Here is a 9686-nt window from a genome sequence, read left to right as displayed (position 1 = left end):
TTTTCTTCTCTCTTGTACCCAGGAATGCTGATTTGAAGTCTATTCCTTCCTTAGAGCAAGACCTTATCTTGGTGGAGAGAGCTAGTAATAAAGCTAATACTGAGAAATCCATGGAGAAAATTTGTGGCTGGAATTCACCAAGCTTGACGATATACCCGTTACGGAAACCTTCTCCTGAAGGGGAACCATTCGGCCGAACCCAACGATATGGTTCGAATTCTTTGAGATTAACACTGTGCCCATTAGGATTGAAGCAGAGGTGGGGCTCTGATTTGGAACTGGCGAGCCCGAAAGTGCTGCAAATCGCCGTGCCAAAAGCAGCACCAGCTCAGCAAGGTATTTATTAATCAGTCTCCCATGTCACTTCTGCCTTGTATAGAGTGAGGTTCATGCCATTTCTACATGTATTTGATTGAACCCTAATTGGAATGACATGAAGATGTTTTAAAGACATTGTCGTTTCAGGTCCTCATAAGTCCTCAAGCTCTTCTTTGAAACAAGACCATCATGCCCTCCTAGACTTGAACCTTGATATCTCCGACTCCCTCTCGGAGCACAATGAAGAAGACTGGCTCCCTCCGCAACCATTGATGATGTCCGAAGAAAGCTGTTTCTCTGTGGAATGTTTCGCCCCCGATAGCCCGATGTGTTATGACAAGGCGTTCTTCTATCCGAGAGCGAGAATGAAGCAATTTACACCATCTTCATCTAGTGATGAGAGCAATCTCAATTCCAATACCAGCATCAGTACCAGTACCAGTGCCCTCAGGGCTCAGGTGGTATCGGAAATGAACTCGAATTCATGCACTAGATCTAGTGGCATTCTCTCGGCTGCGAGAATCAGCAATATTGTTGGTGGATTTACTCATGAGAAATCGTTCCAAGAGTCTCCTGCCGCATCCACTGATCATAGTTGGAAAGAGGAAAGTAGTGTGACCCAGAACTGGGGGCCACTCCCCCCAAGTAATGGGGAGGTCAATGTTAACCGAGCTCGGGCTCGATCGAATAGCACTAGCGAGAGGATTACGGAGATAACCCTTCATGAGCTTTCTCAATACTTCCACATGCCCATCACCCAAGCCTCCAAAGAGCTCAAAGTTGGCCTAACAGTCCTTAAGAAGCGGTGCCGAGAGTTTGGCATACCACGTTGGCCACATCGCAAGATGAAGAGCTTGGAAAGCTTGATCAACAATATCCAGGTAAGCAAATGTATTTCCGAGAATTCACTTTTCAAACATCTTGTGATATTAGGACCTATCATTAGTGAGCATATTTAGGTGAGATGGAGTATACTTACCTATGTTGATGGACCCAATGCACTCCTAAGTAGGTATGCTTTTAGCTCACCTATGAAAGCCCATATATATATATATATATATATTTGACCCTCGCTTTGTACAGCATTATATGCTCTTTGAACATCTTCAAGGAAGCATATCGGAAAGTGTGGTCTTTCTCACATGGGAAAATATCTAAAGTGGGTTCTCGGCCACAAGAGAAATGTCTATGCGCCTTTGAACATTTGAAAGGAAGAATGTGGGAATGTTGGTTCTTTCCCACATATAGAAATGTTTGTGCTTGTTTAACAAATACTGTAAGAATATATGAAGGAAAGTGGACCTGTCTCCCACATGGTAAAACATCCACTCTATTGGAACAGTCTTAAACGAAAACATATGGGAAAGTGAGGTCTTCCCCACATCGGAAAACATGTATATCCCTGACAGATCTAGCTATGTATGCACTGACTTGACATGTAGAAATGTTTGTGCTTGTTGAACACTGTAAGAAAAACATGAAGGAAAATGAACCTCTCTCCCACATGGTAAAAACATCCACTCTTTTGGAACAGTCTTACTTAAACAAACGTGAGGGAAAGTGAGGTCTTGTAGCATTGAACATCCAGAAGCTCGTTGTGGTGGAACATGTAGGGACTCTTTTGTTCCCTCATAGGAAGAATGTCTGAAGACTTCTTGTGACATTCAGCTAATTTGGGAAACAGAGGAGGCTCTTTCTCACCTTTGAGAAATGAAATGTCTAGAGCTTGTAGTATATTCAGCTAGAGACGGGAAGTGGGCTATTTCGTTGACATGTGATGAATGTCTAAAACTTCTTGTTCGCTCACCTATGTTCAGCTACCTTAGTAGACTCCGCATGCCCCAAAGGCGTTCCGTCCTTTAAACCAATCTCTGGTCAAATCAAGCTAAACCGAAACCTTGTGTGTAGTAATTCGAACCATGTAGAGATAGTTGTGATTGATACATAAAAGGCTAATTTAAACCTTATTTGTTGTTAAAAGGCTGATTTGGACCATGATTTTGACTCGCTAAATAATATGGATATAGGATTTGGCCAAGGATCAAGGAGTGAAGACATCCGAACGGGTGTTAAATGCAGTGAAGGAATTGGAGGAACAAAAGAAACTGATGGAGGAGATGCCGGGGACGGAGCTGGCCGAAAGGACCAAGAGGCTAAGGCAAGCTTGTTTCAAAGCGAATTATAAGAAGAGAAGGCTCATCATTGGTCCATCTCACGGCAATATCTCCCCACCACCTACCAAGGTTCAAATCCCGCCACTCCACAAACAACCTTCTATTGTTCTCGACTTCAAGCGAGGTTCTTCGGATCACATTGGCTTCCTCTAACCCAACCATTCGTATCTCTTTTCTTATGTTTAAAGAGGTAGCTCCCTTCCGTCCAAACAAGATAGCGCAATGCGTCTCTCGTGTCAATCTTAGCTCCCTTTCGTGGTTCTTTTTTTTTGTTGGGTGTTTTTTAGGATTGTAAGGCTTATGCTTTAGTCTATGGTTTTTCTTACTATGAATATTATCATCTCCTTTGTCCTTGGTATATGTATGAGCCTTTTATGGACTCCATGAAAAAAACCTTAGGGTTTTCTTTCTTTATCTCTTTTCCCCTTTTTTTTTTACCCCCTTGAGAGAAAGAAGCCTTGCTGTTGTGTATGGCCCTCTCGACTCGCCATCAATAAGTTATATGCTTATGAGAGGAGTGGAACTGTTTTACTTGGCTGGTTCTTCTTGTATGGTTTTAGCTTGATGTCGGAAAAGCGAAAACCTAAGAGAAACCACACCCACGGTTTCAATATTTTCCATATCAAGGCCCATCTTCATAAATAAAGCTTTTTTCTTGTGGAAGGAAGACCTGCATTTCCTCCTCAAAAGAACTGCTGCAGGTGAAAATAATGTGAACATGTTTTTATTTTTGATTTTAACAATGTATTTTGTTGTGTTTCTCAAAAATAATTAAATGTTTTTTGTTCATGATGGAGCCAATCTATCCAAGTGGGTTTAGGCTTTTATTAAGCTATTAACACACCAAAAGGTTATATATGGGTTCAAATCAAACCACTTCCATAATATCACAATCTCCTAAAACTACATTCCCCCATATCGGTGTATCGAACTAATGACCTTGCGGTTGCCAAACAGTTGATTGACACAGGCATCTCAATCATACAAACAAGCAATTGACATTGGATTTCTTAATCATGATGGGATGGAAAAGATATGGATTCTCTTTTTTTCCTTTTACTAGCAAACTGGCTATGTAAACTTCCATGATATAGGATGTCAGTGATATATGTACCCCCCACCTTGGTACTTGCATTTTACCATGCACACATAAGCACATGCATAATACACAATCACCCACATCAATATATTCATGCACTAGCATATTACACATATACTATCAATCCTATGCATATATGTATGTATGCAGACATGCATGTATTCATGTATTGCATGAACAGATACAACCATAGTGACATGTCAAACATTTGTGTAGCATGTATGTGTATCTATGCATGGCCCTCAAATTATATCTATAAATAACTTGTTCTAGCTTAGCTAAACCTTAACACATACAATTACCTTTGAACGTAGTATTTTACCCATGAAGTGTTGGTAGCAAGAGGTACTTGCGCTTGGGGCTTATTAATTTTTCGATGGTAGCGGTTATGGTCTTTGGATTAGTTGAGAACGTCTTTTGGAAGTGAAAAAAGTAAACGATAGTCCTTTTGGTTTGGCCCATTAAGAGAAAATGCTGCTTTGCAGAATATTCTAGACTAAACCTCGAAACAAATTATGGAGCTGAAACGATGTTATTCAACTCTCCCTCGTATTTTTTAAAGTTTCAATGCAAACCCATTACCTAGAAATTGACATATCAATACATTGGTTTGTCTTCTTATACATATGCATACTTCATTATTAACTTGTAGAAGAACTCGTATAAAGGGTCCTAATATTTATTTGCTAGAGTTGAATTATGTAGAATATTATTGCCACACATGCATGCTCTGCACATAATCTACTTTCAAGAAAGAAAACAGTTGAGATATACCAATTACATTTAGTTCTCGAGTCTCGATTGAGATAGAATATGCAACTATCGAAACCAATTACATCGCATTTAAGCATGCACATTATTTCTTGTAATCGACCTAGACCTCTTTCCTTTGTGTGTTTGTGTGTGACGAACATGTTTAGAGTTTTTATTGTGCACAGGATTAGAGGCTTGAACTTGACAACATTCTTTGGCTTAAAGAAATGAGCATGAATGAGTATTTTGCCATGAAAAGCGACTCTAACCCTCCGTATCCATGAGACACTTTATTTATTTGTATGATAATACAACCAATTGCTTTGTTGCGAGAATATTCTCAATGTTGCTAGTGGGTGATGTGGTATTGGGTGAGTGGAAGGGTGTTTAATTGGTCAAGTGAAAAGTCAAAAACAACTACAAATTCCAGGGATAGCTAGTAGTAAATAGGAACACATGTAAAGAAATAAAGCATGGATATGGTCCTCAATGTTCTACTAGTTTAGATCAAAATACACACAATGGCTTTGTTGGATAGACAAGAGCTACATATATTCCCATGAAAACAGAGGCTATGCCATTAGTCGGATAAAAAGTGGTGACACTAACATGATGAATCTTGTCTTCCCTTTATTGTCCTCTTATCGCTCTCTCGTTCGTACCTTCGTTTTACTCAAAGATTTGGCCTTGTTTTTGAAAATTTTGGTGGCCCTCCCCTCTTTAATTGATGATGAAAGTTTCATTTCGTTCGCTTTACCTTTTTTATTTTTTTCTTGCTTTTGAGGGGGGAGGCAATAATGGAAATATCATTCATGTCACTCCATCACGGATTGTACTATGGTGTTTTGCAAGCAACTCGAATTTAACTTTCATGTTCTGAATGCATTTCGTCGATTCTAAATCTCTAGCTAGATGTTATCATTCATGACAACTGGCATGTTCTAATACTTACTCGTCAAGCTCCTTCCGCAAGCCAGAAATTCTATCTTAATAATAATAATAATATTTGAATGTACATTGTGTTCCCAATTCACTTTTAAGTACCTAAAAGACATTTCTGGTAGTAAGCACATCAGCCGAGCAGATTAGATTCTTAACATAATAAAGAAAAATCGTGTGCACATCAACCAAGGACTTTCAAGATTGGGGAGGCCAATGTGGAAATAGTGGCACATGCTAAAAGTTTAGATAATTGTCGAGAGAACGCTGGCCTTTCCAATTAATGGAAGTACAATAAGTCTTTTTGTCCATACCTCCAAAAAGAACACGCCGTAAAGTGAAAATTTGACACTTTCCAGAATTTATGCTATAAAAAAAATTTCGTGTCAATCCTCGAAAAAGCCACTCTCAATTTCATTATTGTTTTCCCTTTGTTCGGGTATATCTCGAAGCTTTCTTCTTTAGTTTTTATTAATTTCATTACTCTCTTATCGCATTCAAATTTCGTCTATTTCAAGAATGGTCATTCAAAACATTCGGGCGATCACGCTGGGCCGGCAACATAGTAGAGACATGATTCAATATCTACACATCCCATCGTGTAACTTGTTCGGAGTTCTCCATGTATATAGATCATGGCATTGGTTTTACCGAAATCCTCACGTTTTAATTTATGTAAGAAGAGTTGACTACAAATTTCTATTAGTATATTCTGATTTAATCTTCATTTATATTACCTTTTTTTCATTTTTTTATTAAAAAGATAGTTTATTCATTATAAGGTTGGTTTGTTAGCTGGTTCTTCTTATCTAGTTTTGGAGCCAATGTTTTTGTCTTAAATGGTTCATTTTTATTAAAAAGATAGTTTATTCATTAAGGTTGGATTGTGAGCTGGTTCTTCTTATCTAGTTTTGGGGTCAGTGTTTTTTTGTCTTAAATGGTTCATTTTCGAGGGGATACTCTATACTAATGGGAACCATAAGGCAAATGTGGAAATTACCAATACCACTGAAAGAAAAATCTATCTTTTATCCTAGTTTTTAAACCTTCTTTAAAACAATGGGTTGTCAGAAAACTCAGGAATATAAAATAGCTCACATGCCCAAGCTCACTAAACTATTTGGGGATAGGATGTTTTGAAATATTGACGAGTTTCTCTTTATTTTCTCAAATTCCCTTACGTTCCTAGTATTTCCCCAAAATGGCCTTGATTATTTGAACAATTTATCACGTTCATGTCAGTTTTTAGGGTATTTAAGAGTTTCTGACAAATATTTTGTCCTCCAATGACTTTCATGCTTCATCATAACCAAACTAACAATAAGATATATATAATCAAATTTCCATTATAAACGTTGCTTGATAATTTACTGAAAGTATGATGTGGCCCAAATTCCAACATTTGTTAAATTTGGAAGTTGGTAATCTAATACCTTGAAACTCACTTGGTGCATATGGTCATAACTACGTTGAAGGTAATAGAGAAATGCTACATTTGACATGTGACGTCTCACAAAATGAATTTGACTTAAGGTTTCTTCAACAATAGGTGCATGTATTTGATTGTCTATGTTGAAACTGTTGAGCAAGATATGCATTGCGTGCATGATGACGGCACCCATGGTGTTGTCCATGAATGGCAAAGTAAAGGAATCATAGATGGTGTCCAAATTTAGCTTTCAATAGTCAACACAAACCCAGATCTTTGATGAGGGCCGAGTAGGTAGAGTTCATCTTGTATAAATGCTACTTGATGGATGTGGAATACTTCTTGAAATTTATTTGATATTGGTAGAATTGAGGATTTAACTCATGCATATACTCGTAGCACCGTTGTCGTGATGTGGGAAATGCATACTAGGAAGAAAAAAGTTAAACTAGAAATGTAAAAAAGATTGAATGGTATATTAAGTTCGAGTGTATATAATCAACAAAAAGGTTTAGCTTAACCAATAGGAGCTTATTCTTTGGGTCGAAGGTTAGAGGTTTGAGTCCTCTTTGAATTGTAGGAGAGTAAGTGGATAAATGAATGGAATGGTTTATACATTATAATTATAGATTTTTTTGCTAGAGCCTAGCATTAGGTGCTAGAGGGAAAAATAGAGCATGCAAGTGATAAAAAAGCATGGTGTGTGATAAACTAAAGAAGAACCCACTAATTTTATTCGTGTGAAAGGTTCCCGAATCTTATAAAAAAGTGGAGAGGGCTCATTGTTTGGGGGGCAAGTTAGAGACAAGGTAGACAAGGCGGAAGTGCTACTATTGAAATCCAAAGAGAGCTAGGGTTGCGAATCAAGAGGGTGTGCAAGAACAACATTGACAAAAGGATACATGGTCATCGTTCGTTGGATTGTTCCCGAACTCGAGGATCTCCCCCTAAAGCTTCACTTGTGTTCTTTACCTTGATAGCTATACTTCTATCTACATTTTCATGATCTCCTTTTCTTCTTTGCTAATCCATGTAATGGAGCTGAAAGATTTTCTCATTGTATTGGCACACCCTAACGAACTTATAAGTTAAAATTTTTTAATATAATATATATGTTGAGATATCAAGCTCAACTAAGCTTAGCCATTTAGTTAACCACGTAACTTAGTAGTTACCTAGATAGAATCTAGTTAGTGTGTGTCCTCAAATAGGATCTTGTACTTGTACGTAAGTGGGGATACATTGCAGATCCTCCACTACCAAGTATATTTAATATAGGACTTACATCCTTGTACCTATATTCTACTCACACATGTGCACCCTTGCACATGAGTTGTATATATACCTCATTGTGGGTATTTTTGTAACTTGATGCTTATTAATATAGAGAAAGGTCTTTAGCTACACCCTTGTTAATCATCCCCCATTTATATTATTGTTCATAAGTGTATCTTCCTCTCTCACTTCCTCTCACATACATACACACACAAATCACACAATCTTCTGCTGCTTGATCAATACTCACATAATTTGACCTTAATTAACCCTAGTTAATTACCTGATTATTAACATGGTATCAGAGCATATGATTTAGTACATCCACTAAGCCCATTCGTTGGTGTTCTAGTTCCCGTTGACCGTGATTGTGTGTTCGAGACACCGACGACAAATCTTGTTATCCGCTACCATAGTGTCGCTACATAGGATGTGTACGTGACCATAGGAAGAAAAGCCAAGAAGGAAGACACTACATTAACATGAACACACAAATGGGTAGCTCGCTCCCTAGTGAAAAGCTAGACTGGAGCAATTTTTCATCTTGGGAGTACAAGATGAACCAATACCTAGTCGGCCAAGGGTATTGGAGCTACATCAACGGTGCATTCGAAACAAACCCAACATTACAAACGCCAACAGCCTAGCATGGGAGCAAGGAGCGAGTCGGGCAATGTATTGCTTTGCAACATGTGTCCATTACCACATGCTTAGCCACATTTGAGACCCATTTGAGATGCCAAGACGCCTAAAGAAAAGTGGGCGAACTTAAAGAAAATTTTCACTGCCAACATGACCGCCCGCAAGCTTCAACTCCACCAAGAGTTGAACAACATACAACAAAAAAATATGCTCATGTCGGACTACACCGCCAAGATCAAGAGCATTTGCGACTCACTTGGATCCATCGATGTAAAGGTCGACGAACACGAGATGGTTCAAGTATGCTTGTGCGGCCATGCACATCGGTTCTACCCGATAAGGACGACTATCTTAGCGAGAGAAAACCCTCCTTCATTTTTCGACCTCCAATCAATGTTATTGGTTGAAGAGAACCACGTCCGAACCAAGACCAAGATGTCGGAAGGACAAATGTTCTTATCGAATTCGGATGGTGGCCGAGGACGAGGTCGTGGCGGTAGAAGAGGTTGATTTGACCCATCTCACAAAGGGAACTCAAACCTTCGACAACAAGACGGAAGCCATCGAGGAACCTTCGGAAGAAGGGGGAGCTTCCATGCTAGACAAGGTTGGCAAATGAGGCCCACTACTTGCAACTATTGCGGCAAAATCGGCCACGGCAAAGAGGAGTGCCGAAAGAAAAGAAATGAGTTGGCTTCGACAAGCCGACAACTCATAAACTACGCCACCAACTCTGAATACGATGACTATGGTGGACTATTTGTAATGAGACATAGAGCGAACTCTATGTCAGCCTCCGACTCCATAAGCACCTCCAACTCGGAAGACGTGTTTTTCATCGACTCTGGCGCATCACACCATATAACGTTACACCAAGAGTGGTTTCGTGACATAAGAACGCCAGATCAACCTGACTACATAGAGATGAGAGATGATACCACACATCCCATTCGCCACATCGGCAACGTTCCATTCGACAACAACGGTAAAAACAATTGCATCAAGAATGTCTTGCACGTGCCTACAATAACGAAGAATTTGGTCTAGGTAGGCCAAA

At 39.1% G+C, this 9686-nt stretch overlaps 1 protein-coding gene across 1 annotated transcript in view; it reads left to right on the top strand.

Annotated features, from left to right (window-relative positions):
- Positions 1 to 3235, top strand: part of LOC147855909 (uncharacterized) — a 4741-nt gene extending 1506 nt beyond the window's left edge. Inside the window, exons 3-5 of the mRNA XM_087329587.1 lie at positions 23 to 336; positions 466 to 1199; positions 2346 to 3235. Coding sequence (XP_087185713.1) covers positions 23 to 336; positions 466 to 1199; positions 2346 to 2645 — 1348 coding nt within the window. The 3' untranslated portion in view covers positions 2646 to 3235. The remainder of the gene's footprint in view (positions 1 to 22; positions 337 to 465; positions 1200 to 2345) is intronic.
- The last annotated feature ends 6451 nt before the right edge of the window (positions 3236 to 9686 follow it).

This window comes from Azolla caroliniana, unplaced genomic scaffold (genome assembly GCF_043228905.1).
Source record: "Azolla caroliniana isolate FFs.n. ecotype wild unplaced genomic scaffold, voAzoCaro1.0.p SCAF_13, whole genome shotgun sequence".
Taxonomy (NCBI): domain Eukaryota; kingdom Viridiplantae; phylum Streptophyta; class Polypodiopsida; order Salviniales; family Salviniaceae; genus Azolla; species Azolla caroliniana.
This window is presented reverse-complemented; position numbering and strand designations above follow the sequence as displayed.